This window comes from Carassius carassius, chromosome 8, assembly GCF_963082965.1.
Source record: "Carassius carassius chromosome 8, fCarCar2.1, whole genome shotgun sequence".
NCBI lineage: Eukaryota > Metazoa > Chordata > Actinopteri > Cypriniformes > Cyprinidae > Carassius > Carassius carassius.
The window spans coordinates 11,521,699-11,544,971 of record NC_081762.1 but is presented as its reverse complement, the minus strand read 5'-3'; the positions used below and the strand labels follow the sequence as shown (position 1 = coordinate 11,544,971).

The window sequence follows — 23,273 nt, the reverse complement described above, 5'->3', positions numbered from 1 at the left end:
TTTAACAGTGTAGAGTAGCGCTTGTTGTTTGTCATTTTTCCAATCATAAATGCAGACATGGTTTTATGTTTACGTGTCGCGATGCGATGCAATGCAATGCGTAAAAAGACAGTGTAAGTCATTATAATCAGTAATTATGTCCCCACTGTATGCTTCGTTTATAATGGGTTTTATTGGTTTTGTCTCGTCGTGCCAGGAGACGGCATCACAGTATGGAGAGGGGTGTAACATTTCCGTCACACGCTTGAGGCATTCGGCCAATCACAATGCACTGGATAGCTTGCCAATCAAAGCACACCTCGCTTTTCAGACCGATGAGCCTTGTAAAAATCTACACGTTTCAGAAGGTGGGGCATATAGGAGAAACAATAATGTACAGTATGTGGAAAATAATGTATTTTTTTCCCCCTTAAAACGCACAAACACATTTCATTACACCAAATAAACAAAATAATGTTCTTTTTAGCAGCATCATATTCATGTTCTTACTGTCTAGAAAATTATTGAATTATCATTGTAAAAGTGCAAAAAGACATCTAAATTGAAAAAAAAAAAACTTATAGCTTCATGGCCATTTTTCTTATGAATATAAATTTTTGTCATTGTCAATTTATCAATTTTTCGGTATACATTTTTAATTCAAAAAAAAAAAAATTACCTGTACCCTTAAAAATGTACCCTTAATCATTATCCTGTAAATCACAAATGACTGGAAAAATCATGGACTCTTTTGAAAATATTTGTGGACAGTGAGGGGTTAAAAAGAACCGCTGAGAACCACTCCTCCAACATTTCTATTTAGGTTTTCCAGAGGATTAAATATTTGAAAGCAACAGTAATTCTTTTATTCTTCAGATTTGGGGCCTGCTGGTATGGGCACTGGTTGCAAACAGAATATTTCCAATTTTCCCCATTTGGATGGGTGATGTTTGTGACTGTCTTCTATTGGCTTCTCACCCTCTTCCTCCTCATCATCAAACTGGCCAATGGACAAATCTGACATGTTCCCTGGACTACAGTGGTAGGTGTACTTCTGTACATTTCTATAGTCTCTTCAAAGATGTAGAAACTGTGAAAGGATAGCTGTAAAAGGATACAGTGATGATATGCACAAATAGTTCTGCATTTTGATTAAGAAAGATGGTTCTAAACATACCCAAATTACCTTAGTCACTTTAAAAAAACAATGTGGCTAAATGTCAAGGACCATATTGTTGTGTTAATTGTCTTAAATAGCCTAATTGTAGTTCCGTCTCTGAAATCCTTCTCATTTTTATATAATAATCAGTTTATTGTACATAATTGCATAAAACATAACTTTGAGGGTAATATATATCTGTGGTCAAGGGATGATTATTATAATTGCTCTCCCGTGCCCAGAATATGTGGTTACATTTTCCAAAGTGAAATTTCATTTCCAAGTTAAATACTTTATTTTATTTTATTTTTTTTCCATTTACTTTTTTTTTTTTTTTTTTTACTCTTGCCTCTTTTTCTCTTTTCTTTTTCTTTTTTTTTTTTTTTGCATTCCACGTATCTCTGACTGGTAGTGTGTTCTTCAGCTACAAATCCTGGCACAGAGGAGATTAATAAAATGCACTGGAATGCAGTTTTTAATTGTATGTTTAAAATAAACAAATGTAGCCTATACGTTTTGCTCTGTATGTATTTGCAACCATCTACACAGATCTGTCTAATGCACAAAATATATTTGTATATATATTTATATGGACATTCAAAGCTTACATTACTTTAGCTTTATTGAATGCAGCAATGTTTCACGTGTGCTGCCTTTGAATGTGCCTTTTAATGTTGGTTCATGTTTGATAATATAAAATTATGTTGAAAATAATCATGATGTTTGGATTTACCTGACTGACTTATTATGAAAGCCTTGTTGTATTTCACAAAGGATGGGCTTAAGTGTAACTGTCAATTTAAAACTGTCATTATTAGGCTGTTGTGTCCTTTGAAAGCAGATCTGATTTACTTCTTATGTTTTTAAATGCCAAACTCATATATGGTTGGCTGCACAAAATCAAGTGTCTCAGATTTGGTATATAGACTCTAAATTGCACAATCATAGAAACTAGAAGGGGAAGTTCACAAGTGCATGCATGCCCCCCATCTCCCAAAATGTGATTGTCTGTACAGGAATGTTATGAGATCATAGACTGAGATATATGCGGAATTTATCATCTATTACATCATAATGTGTTCTAACGAATTGTGATTCATGCTCTCAGGTATTAAGATACAGTATGACTTGTTAATCATGTTGTGGAATTGAGCAACGGCAGTAAATTTCGTCAGATGCAGTTTCCTGACCACATCACACATCACATCGCACTGTTTAGCGCTCTTGCGTGACGTCGCGTCGTTTGCGGTATATTGTTATAGTCCATCCACTGAACGATGATGGGGATTTTATTTCTGGAATACTTGCGATCAAAACAAGGAATTCTGAAGCTCGCTCAGCTCGTAAGTCTTTCTTATCTACACCTATGTCACATGACAATACCAGGCAACAGAACACGCCTTTCCGCGTTTCATTTTTGTCAACTATTATGTCCTTTATTCGTCATTTTGAATCGTAACAGGTAGTATAATACTTGCACAGAAACAGCATTGTGTGTTTGTGTGTGCAGGTGATTCTTCTTGTAGCGTTCGCTTGTGTTCGCTCCACGTGGTACAACAGTCTCTACGCCTACGGTTTCTTTGAAGGGGTCACGCTCGGTTACTCCATCACGGTCGCCGTTTTTCTAATCCTGACTGTATTTGGGGTTCCGAAAAGGACATCGTTTGTAAACTGGAAGATAGCCGTGAGTATTGTTACATCTAATAATTGCTGCCTCATTTCAGATCATTATTCCTATTAAAGCTCACAAGGAAATGATCAGTCGTTGACGGTTAACGTCCTTTGACTTTTGATCCATCAAACCCAGACAAAGCTCAAGTGGTTTTTATACACGTCCCGACAAACAAGCAAATATGTTAAGTTGTTTTTGGAACAGCTAGTTAACCAGCAAGTCTGTCCAAAATTAGTTACCAGCTGTATTTTCCACCCAGGTAAATAAAGGTTTTAGTTCGGTGCATATACAGGAAAAATGGTAAATTGGTAAACAACATAGTAGTATGGTGTGGCAAACTTCAAATAATCTTTTTTTTTTTGTAATTAACATCTGATAAAACCTGCATACATGATAATTGTCAAAGTTATGTTTAAAAATGATTTATGTGGAATATAGCATGTCAAACAGCCAGACATGGCACCTTCCCATATTTGTTACCACAGGTCAACTGCTACCCACATTATAATCATGATTTAGTATTAACTGTATATGATTATTCTATCATTCTGTTTGTTTTTCAAGGAGTTTGTGCTTGATACACTGGGATTCATCTTCATCTCCACTGGTTCCATTGTAGCTGCTGTGAAGACTTACGACATCCCCATTCTGGTTGCCGCCTCAGTAAGGGATTCATCACAGTAAATGGTTATCAGCTTAGCCAAGTTTTATTACAGTCGATCAAACTTGTAAAAAAGGATTTCGGTAAAAAGAAAATGAAACTAAAATGTACGTCAAAGACTGGTTTTAAGGTGGCGTTAAGGTGGCATACCATTTGTGTGGCTGCTTGTAATTGTGCCATGCTGATGATATCGTAAGCTTTCTGGTGTTTGTTTTTCAGGTGTGTGGTCTTCTGGCCTCATATCTCTCAGTTGTAAGTGTGATACTCTCATTTGTTGCTGCTCGCAGCTCACAACCTGAGGGTAAGTTAGGATCCGAGCGCGATTTCAGTGTGTATTTCAGCATATTTAGATAAACTGAACATAGCTGGAACTGTAATACATTTTCTGAGTAGCTGAAATAATGTTTTTCTGTTCCAGATCCAACGATATAAAAATATTGTCTTATACTGCCCTCAACAACAGGAGAGCATGGATGGGGAATTGATTAGGGCATGGTTGTTTTAGTACATTTACATGGATTAGAATATCATTACTCATTACATGCATCGCTTTTTCTGCAGTCAGATGGTTTTAATACTATAATTATGATATAATATTTAATATTATAATACCCTGTTAATTTACTGGTGCATACATTTTAACAAATTGTCTTTATTTTCGATTTACTGCTAAAATGTCTCAACTTTGTTTTGTTAATAAGTTTTTACAAAATGTATTATTAAAAAAAATATTTCCCTGAGCAATCTTGTAATGTTGGTTTTGTGGCCAAACGTGTTCATCTAATGCTTTATGAAAGAAAACTGAATGTTGATACGGTTTTGTAAAATGCTGAACTGTCTGGAACTTCGGTTTTGCTGAGATTAAAGACTTCCTGTGTCATAATACTCTCCACCCACACAAAACAACGTCAGAGGCGGCAGCCATTCCCAATAAATACAACTTTAATAGAATGATTACAGACCTGATCCAGAGAAACATCACTACATCTTGTGAAATTACAGGACCATATTAGCGTATGTTTACTTCCTCCTCCCTCTCGTAAGAAGTTTCGGTTGATGACTGTACATGCAGGTGAGGGTGATCTGAGATCTCACCTGCCCTGCCACCTCTGCCTCTCCCCCCTCCCTTCCCATCCTGGTACTAATTTCTAGCTCTAAACAGACAAATCTCCTGCTGAATTTACTCATTTTGCTCAAACTCCCGCGCACACACTCAGACACACACCAATGAAAAGACAGTAATACTGATCGTGTTTGCATGATCTCTAGTGCATCCATTAATAAACAATGCCATAACCGGCTGTAGTTGAAAGATGAGAACACACATACACAGAAACATCCAATTTTCAAGCTCTTATAAACCTAGAAAAACAAACAACGTTATTTTTTTTTTTAACTGGACATAGTTGTCAGTCCCATCAATAGTCTTGATCAGCAGTTACACAGACGACTTAATAAACGATGTCTAAGCTAAAAACTCTCTCTCCAGTTAAATGTACTAATCTGCTACAGTCTGCTTTGTAAGAGATCCTTTTCAGTGTCATTGCCTACTGTTGTGTAATAGTGCAATATTTTGATACTTTTAATTGTACGCAACAGGTCACATCAATCTGACTTTGTGACTCTGTTGACAGTTTAACAGCAGCAAAAAAGGGGTTATGGATATTACAAAGCATTGAAATCATGTCAGTATATTTGTTTTGGTCCTGTGATCGATACACTTAAGTATATGCCAGGTATGGAGAGCCCTGAAGATAGCCACTTAATAAAAACCAACACAAGGTGACCACATCTAATGAATCGTTTGACCGAATCACTCTCCGACTGAAATTTGATGTTTCCCTTTATTCTGATTTAATTTGTTTTGTTCATGAGGCTTAGTAAGATGTTTAGATCAGTAAAAATGTGCGTTTGTTTATCAGAAGCCAAGCGACTTTTGCTTTAGTCGAACAGGATCCTTCATATAAGTTAATTCACTACTGAGAGCCAAAAAAAAAAAAAATCTTACTTGCATACAGATAACTTAAGTTAACAAACCCCTTTCACTTTCTAATTCGGATTTCTCCCTACATCCTCATTTCCTTTCTAATCCTCTCTTTTAGAGTCCAACGCTGATCTAGTGTCCTTCATTTCTATGACAACCCTGTCTCTATGACATTTTTTACGGACCCGTCCACTGTGCGTGTGTGTGGAGACAGACATAGCAATCGCAATTTGCCCGACATGCAGCTTCAAGTCACTGGCCGTTCAAGGAATAAACAGGAATAAATCGCCCTTCTGAACAAGATCAAGAGGAAGAGTGAGGGAGATGAAGGGAGGAGAGGTGGCAGAAGGGAGGCAGGTTCGGGGCGGAGAGAACAGTGAGAAGGGGGGGAGCTTGCCAGTGAATAATCCCCGCCTCTCATTCAGGATTCGTCGTTTTCGGCAGGGGGTGTGGTGGCGTTAGGGGCTGAGGAGTCCAGGTCGGATTTGTTGGCGATCCGGTCCAGTTCAGCCTGGACGTCTGTCAACCCCAACTTGGAGCCTGAGAATAAACAAGATATGATCAAATTGAATTGGTATGAGTACGCTAGCCAAAATTCACAAATTATTTTGACTTTAATAATTTAATTCCTTACTAAAAAATAAATAAATAGGGTTATACAAGTGAAAGGAGGAAAATGGGACCAGTTCTTGGGAAATTTTAAAGTCATAAATAAAACCTATAAAAACACTTACATTTTTCTGTTAAAATCATTTTTGCGGTTGTTGTAGGATTTTGTGCATTATGTTGCCATTTTTAAACTGCATATAACTTTACACATAAAATTTAAATGAGAGATTTTAGAGTACATGGCTTTATATTAACATGCATATTGTTCACATTATGAGGCAAGTGCCTTAATGTAACCCAGATTTGAGCTTTTTGGTAACACTATTTTAGGGTCTCTTAACTAGTTGCTTATTAGTAGCATATTACTAGAATATTAGCTCTAAATGACCTTATTCTACATCCCTCATCCTACCTAATAGCTAAACTTAACTACTTTACTAACTATTAATAAGCAGCAAATTAGGAATTCACTGAGGGAATAGTGTTCCTTATTTTTAAGTGTCACCAGCTTTTTTAAAAGAAAAGAAGGGACAAGACGAAAAAGAAATTGTGTTCGTAAACATTGTGTTTGTCGATCAGGATTCACTTGGTTTAAACCTAGAATATTCCTACATTGGTGAGAAGGGATGAGAATACACTTAAAACCTTAGCATGTCAGTGTTTGTGAGTCTGTGAGTGAACTATTTAGCACAAGAGCAAGTGTGAAGCCCAAGTAAGAAAGAGCCTTTGCTTTTCCTATATCAATGTTAAGCAGAAAGATCAGAAATAAGAACTTTTTGAACTTGAAGGAGAAAAGAAAATACATAGCGATGGAATGAATGGAGATGAAGGGTTGTTAATGAACCTTCACACAGACCTTTTTTTTTTTAATATAAGGAAAATCCAGCCAACACAATAACATTAAGCATATACTAAAAACGTTACGAACTAACCATCTGCGTATTTAGTGCTTCAAAAGGTACAATTCACAATAAGACAAAGTTAATTCAGAAATTATGCTTTAAACCAAACAAAAGGCTTTGATCTGATGGAAATGTAATAATTGTTGAAAGGCTTATTATGTCTTATTTCCACTAATTATGTGCTAACAATTTGCCCTGCAGCGATTGTGGATTGTAACCTGAATTAGTTAGCAAATTAATTGCCTTGGTTTTGACATGATTCTTTGCCTTTACAGTGCAGGCACCAAACAAACACTTCACTGAATTATTGGCAGACACTTATCCAAACCAACTTACTTTGCATTTCACACACACACACACACACACACACACACACACATATATATATATATATATATATATATATATATATATATATAAATAATCAATTCATGCATTCACCAGCAGTTTCCTGCTCCAGTAGAAAGCAACTTAGAAGAGGTGCATTCACACTAGTCTTTGTAACCTTCTGAACCAATCTATGATGACGTCTGAATCAATCAACATTTATAACAAAAGATTTAGAAAAATGAAAGAATCCTAAAAACCATGTATCACCATTTCCACATATGCAAGCAGCACAGCGGTTTTCAACATCAATACTAATAAGAAATGTTTCTTGAGCACCAAATCAGCATATTAACATGATTTCAAAAGAATCATATGACACTAAAGATGCTGAACATTCAGCTGTTATCAGAGGAATAAATAAACATTTTTAAATATATTAAAATAGAAAACAGTTACTTTAAATTGTAATAATATTTCGCAATAAGTTTTTAATGTATTTTTGATCAAATAAATGTAGACTTGGTGGCCATAAGAGACTTCTGTAAAAATAAATAAATAAATAAATAGTGCTGTCAAACGATTAATTGCATCCAAAATAAAAGTTTTTATTTACATAATATACGAGTACGGTGTATATTTATTAATGTCTATAAATACAAACACATGCATATATATATTTAAGAAGAATTATGTTATATATAAAATAATAATATAAATGTATATACACATGTAAATATTTTCAAAATATAAACTGAACGTGTGTGTATTTATATATACATAATAAACACAGTACACATAAATAAATTACGTAAACAAAAACTTTTATTTTGGATGTGATTAATCGCGAAACCTTTGAGAGCGCAGAAAAAAAATACAAATCTGACCAGAAACGTTTGAATGTGTAAGTGTAACTGCATGTCATTTACTTTTCAATTAGACACTGAATGTAGTATTTATAGCAGAAAATGTGTATGTGAACTGGACAGAACTAGGAAATCAAAGAAATAGGTAATTTAAGATACCCTATGGATGTAATGAAGCTTCATGGAGTGATTATTAGGCGGCCTTAAACTATGAAATTTAAAACTCAGCACGAGACAGACAGTGTCAATCACAGAGGAGCATGATGGGGACCCGAAATGAAAATGACAGTGACATATAACACAGACCAAAGAAATACATGCATAGGTGTGTAAAAAGGCTGAAAGACATTTTTAGCGGATATTAAAAAAAGGCAGGATGCAGCAGTGGTTAAAGTAAAAGGATGCAAGTGAGGGACAGTCGCCTGAACACACACCTTAGCGTGGCCAACATTCCCTGTTCAGAGGGGTTAAATATAATGACTGATGAGCAAAGTCCACACGAATGTAGTTGCACACTCATTCAAAGTACAGGAGAAAAAAAGGGTCAAAAAGAAAAAATAAATTATACTCATACATTGTACCATGGTTACAGTAAGAAAATAAGGGCACAAAAATTATGACTGGAAGAGGTCACTGTGGCCAATGAGGTACTTTACCTTTAATACACTCCCATAAAATCAAGCTGCATTATGGGTTCAAAAACAAATCAAGATGCAAAAGCATATGGAGGGACACAAGACAGTGGGCCATTAAACCACTGCACTTGCTGTTAGTTTTAAGGTGAATGTTAAATCTGTAGAAACCCTTAACAAACGTAGTTACTGCCAAACACTTTTTTCATTCTTTCACCATTTTAAAATTTAAAGGGATAGTTCATTTAAAAATGTTAAAAAAGAAAATGTTTTATCATTTACTGAAGTCATTCGAAACCTGTATGACTTACTTTCTTCTGTCAGACACACAATAAGATATTTTGAACGAGTATTCAACTGTTTTTGTCCATATAAGGGAAGTCAGTGGGGTCCAAAACAAAAATGAACCCCTCTGTCCTTCATTATATAGACAAAAACACTTCAGACATTATAAAGTATCTTTTGTGTTCCACAGAAGAAGGTAAGTCATACAGGTTTGGAAAAACACAAGGGTGAGTGAATACAGATAAATGTTGTGTAAGCTAATTTGCTCGGTTGAGTTTTTGTGCATGATTACTGGGTTATTACTCAGTAATCTGATGATGCAGTGTGAATGGTGAGGGTGACAGCATGTCAGCTTGAATAATTAGTGGGGTTTTTAGCTGCACATGCAGAGGAGATAATCAAATACATTCATTTTACCATCGCTGATGTCAAAGATCTGGGATGGGAGGATAAAGGTGCAGGAGAGGAGGGTGATGAGGACAACATAAAGGAGAACGGGACAAACTTTAGTGACCTCACATGTGTACAACATGAATAAGACAAGATTTGAAGATAATAATTACACAGACCTGCTCCATCATTTGCAACATCAAGCCTCTATCATCTACTGTGCCAACACAACTATTTCTGAGGGCTGCGAATTATTAATTTTGAAGACATGACCAAAAAAAAACAAAAAAAAAACTCCAAGGCCCACAGAAACAGTGTTTTCATATGCTGATGTGGTCTACTGCTTTTATGAAATTGATGTTGAAAAATGGTGGACAGCCTCAAAAACATACCAGAGTTCAATCTGTATATTAAAGTGATTTTCATCAGATTCAATAGTTGTAAAGGTCATTTTACATAGTATGTGATCAGACTGAGGTCCGGTACTCTTGTTAATGGCAGTCGAGACTGACATTGAAGAGAAGTTTTTTTTTTTTTTTTTTGCGTACAAAAATATTCTTGTAGTTTCATGACATTATGGTTAACAACTAATGTCACATGGACAATTTTAATGATGTCTTTACTACTTTTCTGGGCCTTGAATGTGGTAGTTGCGTTTCTTTCTATGGAGGGTCAGAAAGCTCTCGGATTTGATCAAACATTTCTTAATTTATTTGTGTTCCGCAGATGAGGGTGAATAATTGATGACAGAATTTTCATTGTTGGGTGAACTATCCCTTTAAATTTCTTTTAAAAACATTTAAAAAAAATCCCTTCTTACTGGTCAATGATGTTGTGATGTTTTTACTCCTCTACGGTGGTACTGATATAAGTCAACATCTGCCACCTCATACCATGTAAAACAGGTTTTATATACATTTTCAGTTATTGAAATACAAAGCTCTCCAAGTCAAAACACTTCAAATTCACCATGATAGTGGACACAGATATGAATGAAGGAGTGATTCGGTCACAGAGGATCCCTCACCTGACTTGCGGACTGTTCCTGGTGTGTTGCTCCCTCCTCCTGTAGGTTGGCCGCCCGGGCCGGGTGAGCCTGCTTTCTTAGTCAACAGACTGTTAAAGAAGTTGGCCAGCACACCCTCACTGGTCTGACCTCCTGCCACAAGAAATGACAATATTAATTAGCACAACCATACAAGCTGAAACTCTAACAGAGACTAACTAGATTCAGGATGCTACAAAATGGTAACATCTACTGAGCCCTAAGATGGAATTAAAAATGTGTGTAAAAGAGAAAGTCTGAAAGAAGTTCAGCAAAGAAAATGCTCTCCTAATCTCCTCCAAACATGGCAGCAATTTTCCTATGATTTGCAATTAAGAGTAAAGCCCTTCTTATATCTGCATCCTGAAACAGTCTCTGGAGACACTAAAAGAGGATCACGATCACTGCTGCCCAAAACAAACAATATGATTCTAGACACAAGCTTTGAGGATGGCATCTCATGTTGAAAGTCACAATCTTTCCAAGAAGACAGGGTGGTGAAATCATGAAACCAGATCCAGAGACCGGATAAATAAATTCCCAAGAGCTAGAAAGGCGTGACTCCAGAAGCTGAGAGAAAGGAGAGAAACTACAGGACGGAATGTAGAAGGTAAGAGACCAAGAAAGATGGAAAGGAATCAGAGGCATGCATCCTAAATATGGCCCACTCTTACACACCTTTCATGTTGGGATCAATCTTCTTGGTACCTGATTGCATGGGCATGACGTTTGCCACATTAGCCGCCGAACGGTTGGTGGTCCTTGGTGAGCCGGTGGGAGCTCTGTTTGTTGGGTCCTGTTACAGACACATAAAAATATGTTTTAGGATTATAAAATGTAAGAAAATAACAAACAAAAAATGTATAGAGTGAGAGGACGACTAACAAGACCAAAGCAGAATGTAAAAAATTCAAATAAATAAATTGGCCTGGGTAAAAGAGTCAAATGTCTTGTAGCAGGAAAGGCTGTGGGCTGAAATGTAAATGGAGCGCATGTAAAACACTCACCACTGGTCTTCCTGCAGTGACTGGAGGCTGTTTAGATAACAGAGTCTGAGAGCAGGGCAAAGACAGAACAGAAATAATTCAGTGTTTATTTCTTAAATATTCTGACAATGATTTATTTATCAAAAAATTTCATGGATTATTAAAAAAAACCTCTCCGGTTACTAGACTTACAAATACAGGGCTTGACAACAAGAGCATGTCAGTCACATTTGAGACTAAAAATATTTGTATGTGAACCACAAAATATATTTATGAGAAGCATTATGTTGTATGAAATTTAATCTTAAATTGTATAACAAACATCTTAATTTAAAAGCTATTACATTTGGGCAAAGACAAGCAGGAAAAACGAAACAACCTGTTACTATTAAACTTCAAAAGGCTACGATTTTATTCAATAAATATGAGTGCTGCACATTTAAATGGTGCGGTCACACATTCTAAAAGCTCAGTTTCAGAGCAGTTTGCAATAAATGAAAACGGCACATTTATGCCAAGCCAATGATGCTTATGATCAATTTTATATTTAAAGTCAGTCTCTCCAGGATTTCACAATTTTTTTGTGATTTTTAAGATCAAAATGACATTTCTTATTGTATTGCAGTGAAAATATACCACAAACAACATTTTCCAAAAACACTTATGGCTTTTCTGACTTTGAGAACCACTGTAGGTCTCCAGACTAATGTTCAACGACACCGGCACCAGTGCCATTAAAGGGTTCGTTCACCCAGATAGCAAAATTATGAAATTAATAACTCACCCTCATGTTGTTTTAAACCCGTAAGACCTCCGTTTATCTTCAGAACACAGTTTAAGATATTTTAGATTTAGTCCGAGAGCTCTCAGTCCCTCCATTGAAGCTGTGTGAACGGTATACTGTCCATGTCCAGAAAGGTAAGAAAAACATCATCAAAGTAGTCCATGTGACATCAGAGGGTCAGTTAGAATTTTTTGAAGCATCGAAAATACATTTTGGTCCAAAAGTAGCAAAAACGACGACTTTATTCAGCATTGTCTTCTCTTCCGTGTCTGTTGTGAGAGAGAGTTCAAATCAAAGCAGTCTGGATATCCGGTTCGCGAACGAATCATTCAGTTCACCAAATCGAACTGAATCGTTTGAAACGGTTCGCATCTCTAATACGCATTAATCCACAAATGACTTAAGCTGTTAACTTTTTTAATGTGGCTGACACTCCCTCTGAGTTCAAACAAACCAATATCCCGGAGTAATTCATGTACTCAAACAGTACACTGACTGAACTGCTGTGAAGAGAGAGATGAACACCGAGCCGAGCCTGATAACGACTCGTTCATGTGTCAAGAACCGATTGCATCGGTTTTCGGATCACCAGTAGTTCTTTCGGACAGTTCGATTCAATAAACCGGTAGAAGAAAATGGTTCACTGGTTCTTTTGCGCTCAACGTAACGGCGTCATTTGCGATGTTTGCCCTTGATTCAAGCCTTCGGTTTAATAAATATATTACATCTGATAAAATGTAATTTTATTACTGTCATTCACAATGTCTAAATATAATTTAATTAATACAAAAATGTATAGGCTTTATGAGGGAGTGGACATGGCATATAAGTACTTCTCTGCAGCCCTCTTCTAGTGGTCATTTAATATCTTTTTTTTTTTTTTTTTTTTTTAATAAGTGTTTGTTTTCCTACATTATAAAACTTTTAGTTTTATACATGGGGGAAACCTATTAAGAATAAACAAATATTGTCACATTAAAAATAACTTTCCAATTTAGTTATACTTAAAGTATTGAAGTGCTGGGAAAAGTTGTGTGAAGTATTTAAAATCACTCGAAAACATTAGACCATTTCTGCCACAAGTTGTCCCTGTAGTTTACTGTTAAATCCATGGTCAATGGTGGAGATTTTGTGTTTTTTGAACAATGTTTTTCCTGGTTTCCACATCAGTTGCGTTTGTTCTGATATCAGCTTTAACAGAATTATTCGCAGAGTTTGAATGCTTCTCACAAGATTTCAGAGATTATTGATTCTGTGGTGAATTCGACTGCTTTCTTCACTGTATCTCCCAGCGCTGTGTACGGTGTTGCATGATCGAGATCAGCCCGCGGCTCCGGCTCGAGCAGATAAACAGTCTGCGCAGTTTGTTCTTTCTGCTTTCCACGTTCTACTTTCAGTTTGTTTATCCAATGTAGCTCTTGTAAATTGGTCCTGATGAGAACGCAAGGTCTTTCTTTGACTGAATGTGCATTGCGATGAGGTCACGGGACGCTTCTAAACCCAAATTATGCAGAAAATTTGTGACAATTCCGAAAATTTCCGTTTTTTTGCTAAAATTGCGGAGTTTGATTTTGCGATAAATTCAGCGATCACAAAAATCACAAAATCCTGGAGGGACTGTAAAGTAGAACAACTAATAAATAGCTAATAAATGTTTACCAAATCAGCATATTATAATGATTTCTGAAGGATCATGTGACACTCAAGTCTAATAATGAGTAATGGCTGCTGACAAATCAAGAAATGATCATTTTTGTCAATCATGTTATACAATATTATGCAATTACCTGCAACTTTAGTAGAAACACTTGGTCATCTTCAGCTTGAACTTCCTTCTCATGTACAAACTGGAAAGATATCACAAATGAGCAATCAGTAGATCAGAGATTTTTTTGTGTTCAACACCATTCCAGCTTCTGTGGCTGTTTTCATGGCAATAAATATTATGGCTGAATTCAGCTAACTGTATATCCAGTGGCAAAGATCGAATCAGGCGTGAACTCTTACCTTTCTAATTGGAGGTTTCATTATTACATCTTCAAAGTTGTCCTCTGCTTTTACTGTCTGGAAATTTTCATGCAGGATGGCGATCTTTTTTTCATTGTCCCATCCTGATGGACTGAAAATGCAACACAGATTATATGAACACGTGTACCATTAAAGAAACATTTGATGCAGTAAACCCCTTTTACTACATTACCCATTTGTATTTAATTAGCTTGTAATAAAAGTCATGTTGACTGTAATTCATGTGTTAGTCACTTACATAAACACAGAGTCTTTCTCCACCACCTGAGCTGGGATGTTGAAGGGAAAGCCGTATAACCTGTGAACGAGGTATTTATATAACAAGTCTAGATTTTTGTTCTCCTTCATGGATGTGTAAAGTAGTGCTGCTCCATCTGGAAGGTCACGTGTGAAGGAAGGTTACATTTAAAGCTCTTCACTTCAGCGATTTTTGGAAAGCAGCCATTATGGCAGGTCGGCAGATAATGTTACCACATTCCACTGTTAAGCAAAGAAGATTCAATACATCTACCTGTGCAGCCTCTGTTGTTTTAATCAGATGCACAAAAACAAATGACACTTTTGACATTTAAAGATAAAACTGAACATGAAAAACCTAGCATCCAGATGACTTAAATGTGCAGGGTGAATTATATTCATCATGACATGCTGATGTGTAAGGATACACTGCAAGCAGAAGCGTCGAATGTGAGACTGGATGAAGTCTAAGTGCTCGTCTTTATAATCGTGCTCCTTCTCCAAAGTGCTGATGGCATCACACTACACAGAGAGAGAATTATGAAAAGGAGACTCCATTAACATACTACTACATCCTTACTTTGTAACTTGATATATTTGGGTGAAAGCAAAAGCAGAACCAACGTGGTAAACTTGCCATTTCTGGTCATTGTTTATCATATTCATTGATCTTCATCTGAGACGACATCAACAAAAACTGAGATTCAAAATCAAGCTTAAATCTACAAATAAACTGCTTTGAAAAGTATAGAAAATATATAGAATTCAACATCATTTCTACTTTGCCAGTCAAATTTGTGGCTTGTGAACTTCATTGCACAAAAGATGGTGATTGGATGTTAACGTTCGACTGTTATGCTAATATAAATACAGAACCGTTCAAAATGTTGGAGTCAGTTAGATTTTTTTCCCCTACAAAATTAATCCAAGCAAGCATTAAAGTGATTTGAAATGACAGTAAAATGTTTATAATGTTTACAGTTTAATTCAATTTATCATTAATAAAGATCTGTATTTCACACAAATGTTGCTTTTTCACATTTTCTATTCGAAGAATTCTGAAAAAGTTATTTTATTTTCCACAAACATTATACATGCGCTACCATTTATAACACTGATAATAAAATTTTAAACAATGATTGAGCAGCAAATCAGCATATTAGAAAGATTTCTAATAATAATGAATAATCACATGTCACTGAAGACTGGAGTAAAGGCTATAAAAAAAAGCTTTGCCATCAGAGCAATAAATTACATTTTTAAATTATATAGAAATATAAAACTAATTAAAACTGTAATAATTTTTCACTATATTAAAGTAGGTTATATATTACTGTATTTTTTGTCAAATAAATGCAGCCTTCATTAGCATATGACTTTATTCAAAACATTTTTAAAAAATCTTATTGAACCCACACTGTTGAATGGTAGTGTGTTAATGCATCCACCATTGTAGCTAAGGATGAACAATATTGGATTTTTGCCAATATCAGATATGCCGATCATTTTCAACTCATTTTGGCTGATACCAATATATAATTATTTTTCATTTTGGTTAGTTTTTAACAAGAACTTATTTGTTGGAATTAAACAATAATAAAAGTTATTTTATAATGACAGTGCATTGAAGATTTGAAAATAACTATAAATAAAATATATATTAAATCACTGCATTTTTTTTAATCAGCAATATGAGGTGTGAAGTTTGACATTTTATTTTATGATTTAACATTTGTAAATGGTCTAAAGCAAAAGTTATAAAAATTCAGAAAATATTCAAGAGCTCATAATTTTAAAAAATATAACATTACACATTAATGAATAAAGCAGTATATATATAATTATTTAATTTAAGAGTCATGTTTGTGTTTTTTTTTCTTCTTCTTCATGTAAGCTATAGCTTCTGACCTTTAAATCAAAACATACTCATGATTTTATGGCATCAATTACTGCTTTATTTAATCAGAACCAGTCTAAGTATTATTTGTGTATCTTGCTTTTATTTTTTTTTTAGTAGCGCCCCCTACAGAATTAAAACTCCTTGCTGAACGGGCATTAGGACCTGGGGGAGTGTCATTCATACATGCATTCTCAGTTTAAATGCACCAATACAAAACAGTGAATCCAATTACCATCCAGGAAACACTTTGCTTCAAGAATGATCCACTACACTAACATGATCTAATTGCTAGCACACCCTGAGCACATGTGAGTTAACCTATTCCTCTTATCGGCAATACATATCGGGGCGATATTTACATTTAAAGCCATTATTGACTGATTCCGATATTGGTCTGATAATATCGTGCTGCTTTTCTAATTGTAGCAGCTCTTTTAAATGCAAGTCCCAGAAAGTTTGAGCAGGTGTACCTTAGTGCAGACCACCACTATAGGCAGGCCCAGGTTGTGTGTGAGTGTATTGTCTCCCAGCGGCAACAGGACGCTCTCTTCCTCGGACTCAGGATTTCTTCTCTGGGGCACAGCTTCCAGTTCACTTCCTGGTTCCACGTATTCCTGAAACTGCTTCATCACTGCATACAAACACAGTTACATTCAGAGATATTTACTGTCCTAACTGCAAACTCATTCATGCAAGTATAAGAACTGTTAGCACAAAGCCTGCAGCAATATAAAGGACTATCGCAGATCAAAATGCATCACCACACTAGATCATTCCTACAGCTTACTTAGCATGCAAACACACACACACACACACACACACACACACACAAAGACACAACTCACATCTGTGCTCCAGCTCTCTCATGGTTTCAGGGGGAACTCTGAGCTTGTCCACAAAATTCCTCACAACGCTGCCCCATTTCTGCAGCGAATCGAGGGCCAGCCAGGGCCGGGACAGATCAACCACAAATAGAACCAGCGAGTCCTCAAGGTTCTCTGTTGATACGGCGAATTTCTGCAGGCTTTTGTGGTACAGGTCTCCATCCAGCACCCATGCATTACACTGTGCATGATCTGACAAAAAGAGTTTGATTAGATTTAGCATGTCTGTATAGAATTACCCACTGTTGCTCATTAGGCTGCCTCTATACTAAGTATGACAAACGTCACTGATAATTACACTTGACTGCTTGGGTTGGCAAAACAAATATTTTGAAAACATTAACCGTATTTATGCTTCAAGTTGACTTAAACATGCTTAATCATGAATAAATTGCAAATTACACTACATAAAGAGCGAGTTCTGGCATATTTTCTTATTTACATACTACACTTTTCCATTTTAATAAAGGACATACCAATCTACTAAAAAATTGCTTCAAAATACTGCAGTTAAAATAGCTTAACGTATTGACTGATTATAGTGGATCACAACCAGATTTGCTAATTCAGTGTCATTTAAGGTTAAACATCTAAAACTGATTTATATATTGCCAGTATCAAACTCTAGACAACGATTTAATATTTACCATCAATATCATCATCATGAACATTGAAATACAGGTACTCTAAGCCTCGACCCTTCATGTACTCTTCTACACCTTGTAGTCTGGCCACCAGGGTGGTCTTACCAGACCCCACCTCACCTGTAAAACAAGTCAGATTAACACACCAACAAATAATAATAATAATTAAAAAATAAACTTAGAAACGTAGGTGCATTTGGATCCTGAAAACAACATATATAATGCATATTTAATTATGATTATATGTTTGTTTGTTTTTTATTAGATTGAATATGATTGTAAATAAAAGTAAACACATAGTATATAATCATGCTGCATTTCTCTTAATTCTTAATTCTTTTTTTTACGGAAATTTTTTATACAATTATTAAAACAAGCGAACTGAGAACTGGTGGCAGTTTTTTAAAGCATATAAATTAGTAAAAGCATATAAATAATCTCCAAAAATATAAATAGTCTATCAAAAATGTAAGGTTTTGTATAAAGGATGCATTGATGTGCAATATAAAGCTGGAAGAGCATAGATCTCTGGATTTCTAATGATTAAAAAAAAAACAAGGGTCAAGAATTAACCAGAAACGGAAAAAAAATCTGCTGAAATGATAAAACAATTTATCATTTGAACTCAAAATGCAGTGATTTCCTTTTTTTCTTTTTTTTGTAGTGTCTGATAAACTTCTGCCTTAATATATTTGTCTTCTGTTAAAATTGAGAATTTATGGAATTAATGTGAAATCATATATTTGACAAAGACAACAGTGTGATATATTTTAGAGTAACAATAAAACGAGATGTCTGCACACTGAAATTACAGCTCCAGAATGTTTATTATTAAGACAATATTTTCTTAATATGGTAAGGAAAACAACATGGGCAAAACAGTTAAAAACAGCCATGAAAATAATTATTAATAAAGATATATATATATAGATAGATAGATAGATAGATAGATAGATAGATAGATAGATAGATAGATAGATAGATATTCTTTCAACAGAGTTTGCATGGCCTTTTATCTATCATGTCTGATGCCCTATGAGTAAAGCGCACTCATTGAGCAGCAAACATGAGCCAATCACTGGCTGCGTCTTAAAAACTAGTGAGCTGCCTACCTAGATAGCATTTAAGTCAGCATATAGACTGCTAGACAGCACTTTCTAGGCATCACCGGCACATATACAGCCTTTTCAGTATGTAAAATAACGATAGTTCAAATGCAGCATTTTGTTCTTTGGAATTAGTGTTGTCAAAAGACCCGGTACTTTGGTACCAAGTTGGTACTAAAAAAATGAAAATGTGACGGTACCTGGTTTCTTTAAGTACCGGTGGTACCGAGGACCCGGTCAACCCGTTTCTTGACGCATACAGCGCTGTGATTTCCGCGAAGCAGAAAACGCGGACGGAATCTCAAAATCCAGTCATGAAAATTAAACTTACATTTTAATATGGACAATCACGGAATGTGTCAAAGTTAGCATAAATTAATCAAATTAAATCTCCGTATGGACCATTATCTTTAAATGTTAAGCCGCAAAAGTTGGTTGAAATATGAATCCTGCATGTTCTGTGCATCTCTATGTGAATGAATGAATGGTTAGTTTACTACACAGACTGAAGCGCGTGATGCTTGCAGTAATTTTAGCATTTGCCGTCTCAATGAGGATATAAATACATAAACTACATAACCAGAACTTTTCTGAGTCACTTCACAAGCATTTTACCATTTCATTTGAGTAAAACCAGTGTCAAAATAAAAGTAGCCAGTCAAAATAAAAGTTCATTTTTACATAAAGGCATTGTGCTAGATATTACTATTATTTAGTAGAATGTATGTGATACTGCTACTACTGTGGAAAAAATTAATAAAACTTTATTTTTTAAAGAAATAAATCTAAAAAAAAATGTCCATGTTTAAAATTTAAATGTTTACATTTCATTAATTAAAAGCCAAATTAAATTTGGGTGAAACTTGTTTACTGTTTTTCATAATTATATTACTTGTAAACTTTAAGCATAATTGTAAATAAGTATAAAGAATGGTATTGGTTTTATTTTTAGTGATAACATTCTTTTAAAAAAAATTTTATTAGAATATTTTTGTGTTTTGCTTTGGTACCGAAATTGGTACCGAGAACCGTTGATTTTCACTGGTATCGGTACCGAATACTGAAATTTTGGTACCGTGACAACACTATTTGGAACACGCCTATGATGCTGTCTAAGTAGGGGGTACGATAGACTTTAGGACACGGCCCCTGTCTGAGAGAACGGATTATCTCTATTCACCAAACCCTTCAGTCTGTACCATATGCAAATCGTTAAAACGAAAAAAATGACCATTTATAAAAATACAGAGGAAAATTCACGAGACTGGCACAAATGTGTTATGCGCGCGCGGTGTCTGACGGCGACGACTGGAGACAATGACGTGCACCCAGTAACAATAACAGCACACTTACAATCACATCGGTGCACATAAAGAGTACGTTCAAACCCTTGCATTCAGTCAGCATTGTGTGTTATTTATTAATAATGAAAAATCTGATGCAGATCAATAAGCTGAAACAGAGCAGACATGAAACAGCAATTTTGTGTGACAAAAAGAAAAATAACACCCACCCATAACCACCACATTCTTTCCAGACGGCAATTTTGATCGGGAGCGCGTCGACACCTCACTCAATATCGATGACCTGAACGCAGAGGAACACAGGGTGGCATTAGCTGTTAAATCGCAACGCTTTATAGAGTATGCATCACTGAGGCAATTTGCAAGTTAGCGGCTAAGAAATGTCACATGCGGCTCTGAGCCACCTAAAGCCGCGTTCTGCACATACAGCCGAGATTGAACAGGGGATACAAGAACAGGCTAGGCCTACCATAAATTCTGTCCGTCATCCTCCTCAGGGTTTTGGCTTTCGGAAGTGCTGTTATTTACATTTGTGCTAACCGATAGGAGTGTGTTTCTGCTCGTCGTCGCCATTTTCGCAGGCTTGAGTGACACCCCTGAATGAGCCCCGGATGTGTCACACAGAGCCGAGCGTTGCTTTTCTGCTGGGCGTGGACCACTGCGAACCGCAATCACTGCCGATGCTCAGGTTAATAGAATAGAATAGAATAGAATAGAATAGAATAGAATAGAATAGAATAGAATCATGAAAAAGGCTTTTTATTAACATCTATGGTTCCATTACTACATCCATGAAATATTTATATTGTACAAAAGGTATTTATAGAGGAAAAATATTCTTTAGATCATTAAAATGATTTTTATTTTTTTTTTTGTATTAAAAATTATTTGAAGAACCCATAATTATTCTGGCATCACTGCAAGAACCATTTAGAACCTTTATTTATTTATTTTAATAGAATAGAACAAAACAGAATCATGAAAAGGCTATTTATTAGCATCTATGGTTCCATTATTGCGGCCGTTAAATCTTTATAATTAACAAAAGGTATTTATAGAGGAAAAATAAAATATTCTTTAGATCATTAAAACTTTCTTCACACTGAGAAATTGTTTTTTCTTTTTTCATTGAAAATTATTTGAAGAACTTACAACTATTCTGGCATCACTGCAAGAACCCTTTAGAACCTTTATTTTTCTAGAATAGAATAGATTAGAATGGAACAGAACAGAACAGAACAGACTAGACTAGACTAGACTAGAATAGAATAGAACCAACTTTAAAATGTATTTATTGGCACCTTTGATATAAAAAAGCAAATACAAATATAATCAAGTTATTATTAATATAATAAAATATAATTATACACCTCTATTACCATCCATGAATACAAATAAAAAAGCCAGACTGAAACACTCAATCAAAGCTTGGGATATCAGAATAGAATAGAATAGAATAGAATAGAGTTATAGATTAGAATAAAGAAGAATAGAAAACAGTTAAATATAAAAAGGTCATAATAAAATAGAATAGAAGCCTCTCCATTCAATTTCATATAATCAATTAGATAAATATGAGCAAACTCAGAAAAAAATCACTGTATTCAATTTGATAGACAGAGAAGTGTTTTGTGCAAGGATCTGTGACACTCGAAATTCGAAAGAAAGAAAGAACACATTAGAATAGAATAGAATAGAATAGAATAGAATAGAATTAAAAGCCTCATTAAGAAGTTTAATGAAATAATGTGCCCTCAAGCTGAAGATGCTTGTTATATCAGTAGCAGCTGTTTTAGGTAATACGTGTTATTGAGTTCTTTTGCTCACGGAATTAATGACTAATGGCTGACTGAGAATTCGATTATTTCTACAGTAGCATCTGCACTGAATACTTCTGCAAACTTTTGCAAGACTGCCAGACTAGTCAGCAAAATAGAAAAGTGCACATTTAATCATTAATCATTCTTAAGTCCCACTGGAATCAACTTGGGCCCCAGGAATCATTCCAACCCTTTACCCCAAAATAATACCATGCTCGCATCCACCAAGTCACTGCTCACCAGATCTCACACCAATTGTAATTTACCGAATCAACCGCCAGAGTGCAGGGTTAGACTGTGTTCGCACCCTGTCCTTCCTCTCCAGTTCTCACAGCAGAGGATTAAACAGTGGAGTTAAGTGGAGTGCGCGCGCCTGCCCTGCTCTACTGTTGAGAGAGGAGACTGCGGGTCGGACTATCAGCACCTTTAACGCTAAACCCGATGGAGCTGCTTATATCACCGTAGTAGACTATTTGGCCATGGAATCAGATGGAAAATGAGTCCAGTGCATAAACTGCACTCAGCACGATCTTAACACTGAGGAACTTTTTTTTCTGGCGTCGCCTGTGATTTGTTCTTATACTTAAACTGTGGGTAAGTTTTAATCCCTTTAATAGGAAAATATTATAACACGCTAAATTTGATGTTTTACGCGTTTATGTAATAACAGTTTTACCTCACAGTTTAGTGCATACGAGGCCAAAAAAGTACATTTATGGATTCATTTGAATTGTATGTCTACAGAAGAAATTTTACTCTGTCAGCAGTGTTTTTGAAAAAATAAGAAAAAAATCGGAAGTGTATTGTTTGAATTCCATTATGGGTACCATACGCTGATTGTGCGCAGGGTAAACGTTACTCTAATATTATCTGCCTAGGCTACTACACAATCGATTACAAGATCGTAAATAGTTAATCTAAAATTAATAATTTGAATTGGTGTGGCTTATTAAAATAAAAAAGTCAAAAATGCGTTCCGTACAAACATCTGAATGAATCTTATCAGTGATTGACTTCAGTTTCTACATTAAAGCCACTCTGATATTTTATATGAAGCTAAAAAGTGTCA

At 35.4% G+C, this 23,273-nt stretch overlaps 3 protein-coding genes across 7 annotated transcripts in view; 2 read left to right on the top strand and 1 right to left on the bottom strand.

Moving 5' to 3' along the window:
• The first annotated feature begins 2,157 nt into the window (after window positions 1-2,157).
• Window positions 2,158-4,130, top strand: LOC132145274 (CKLF-like MARVEL transmembrane domain-containing protein 7). Of its 2 annotated transcripts, XM_059556156.1 has the most exons (5): window positions 2,158-2,481; window positions 2,649-2,822; window positions 3,375-3,473; window positions 3,691-3,772; window positions 3,890-4,130. In XM_059556156.1, the coding sequence occupies exons 1-5, from the start codon at window positions 2,416-2,418 to the stop codon at window positions 3,901-3,903; spliced, it is 435 nt and encodes a 144-aa protein (XP_059412139.1). In that variant the 5' UTR covers window positions 2,158-2,415; the 3' UTR covers window positions 3,904-4,130. The 2 variants fall into 2 exon arrangements, with proteins under 2 accessions (XP_059412139.1, XP_059412138.1); XM_059556155.1 differs by having other exon boundaries at window positions 3,691-4,130.
• A 265-nt stretch (window positions 4,131-4,395) lies between these two features.
• LOC132145273 (cytoplasmic dynein 1 light intermediate chain 1-like) lies at window positions 4,396-21,028 on the bottom strand. 3 transcript variants are annotated; one of them, XM_059556153.1, is made up of 14 exons: window positions 20,854-21,028; window positions 20,594-20,667; window positions 17,978-18,094; window positions 17,292-17,522; window positions 16,917-17,077; window positions 14,975-15,068; window positions 14,548-14,683; window positions 14,289-14,400; window positions 14,069-14,128; window positions 11,519-11,563; window positions 11,190-11,307; window positions 10,494-10,625; window positions 9,494-9,512; window positions 4,396-5,995 (listed from the first exon to the last, which is right to left on the bottom strand). In XM_059556153.1, the coding sequence occupies exons 1-13, from the start codon at window positions 20,955-20,957 to the stop codon at window positions 9,505-9,507; spliced, it is 1,392 nt and encodes a 463-aa protein (XP_059412136.1). In that variant the 5' UTR covers window positions 20,958-21,028; the 3' UTR covers window positions 4,396-5,995; window positions 9,494-9,504. The 3 variants fall into 3 exon arrangements, with proteins under 3 accessions (XP_059412136.1, XP_059412134.1, XP_059412135.1); XM_059556151.1 differs by lacking the exon at window positions 9,494-9,512 and having other exon boundaries at window positions 20,854-21,025; XM_059556152.1 differs by lacking the exon at window positions 9,494-9,512 and having other exon boundaries at window positions 11,220-11,307; window positions 20,854-21,023.
• Window positions 21,029-22,432: 1,404 nt separating this feature from the next.
• Window positions 22,433-23,273, top strand: part of LOC132145271 (copine-4) — a 33,816-nt gene continuing 32,975 nt past the window's right edge. Inside the window, exon 1 of one of the 2 annotated variants that reach the window (XM_059556150.1) lies at window positions 22,433-22,794. The gene's annotated coding sequence lies outside the window, so the exon portion shown is untranslated. Of the gene's footprint in view, window positions 22,799-23,273 lie in introns of both variants that reach the window. The other variant, XM_059556149.1, reaches the window with a different exon arrangement.

What these genes read in the sequence shown, in the direction of transcription:
- LOC132145274 (XM_059556155.1), top strand. Translation starts at nt 2,416, where the DNA reads ATGATGGGGATTTTATTTCTGGAATACTTGCGATCAAAACAAGGAATT. An exon ending in TTCTGAAGCTCGCTCAGCTC is followed by an intron (nt 2,482 to 2,648) that starts GTAAGTCTTTCT and finishes TTGTGTGTGCAG; the next exon opens with GTGATTCTTCTTGTAGCGTT. An exon ending in TTGTAAACTGGAAGATAGCC is followed by an intron (nt 2,823 to 3,374) that starts GTGAGTATTGTT and finishes TTGTTTTTCAAG; the next exon opens with GAGTTTGTGCTTGATACACT.
- LOC132145273 (XM_059556151.1), bottom strand. Translation starts at nt 20,957, where the DNA reads ATGGCGACGACGAGCAGAAACACACTCCTATCGGTTAGCACAAATGTA. An exon ending in GATGACGGACAGAATTTATG is followed by an intron (nt 20,668 to 20,853) that starts GTAGGCCTAGCC and finishes CTCTGCGTTCAG; the next exon opens with GTCATCGATATTGAGTGAGG. An exon ending in AAAGAATGTGGTGGTTATGG is followed by an intron (nt 18,095 to 20,593) that starts GTGGGTGTTATT and finishes CTTGTTTTACAG; the next exon opens with GTGAGGTGGGGTCTGGTAAG.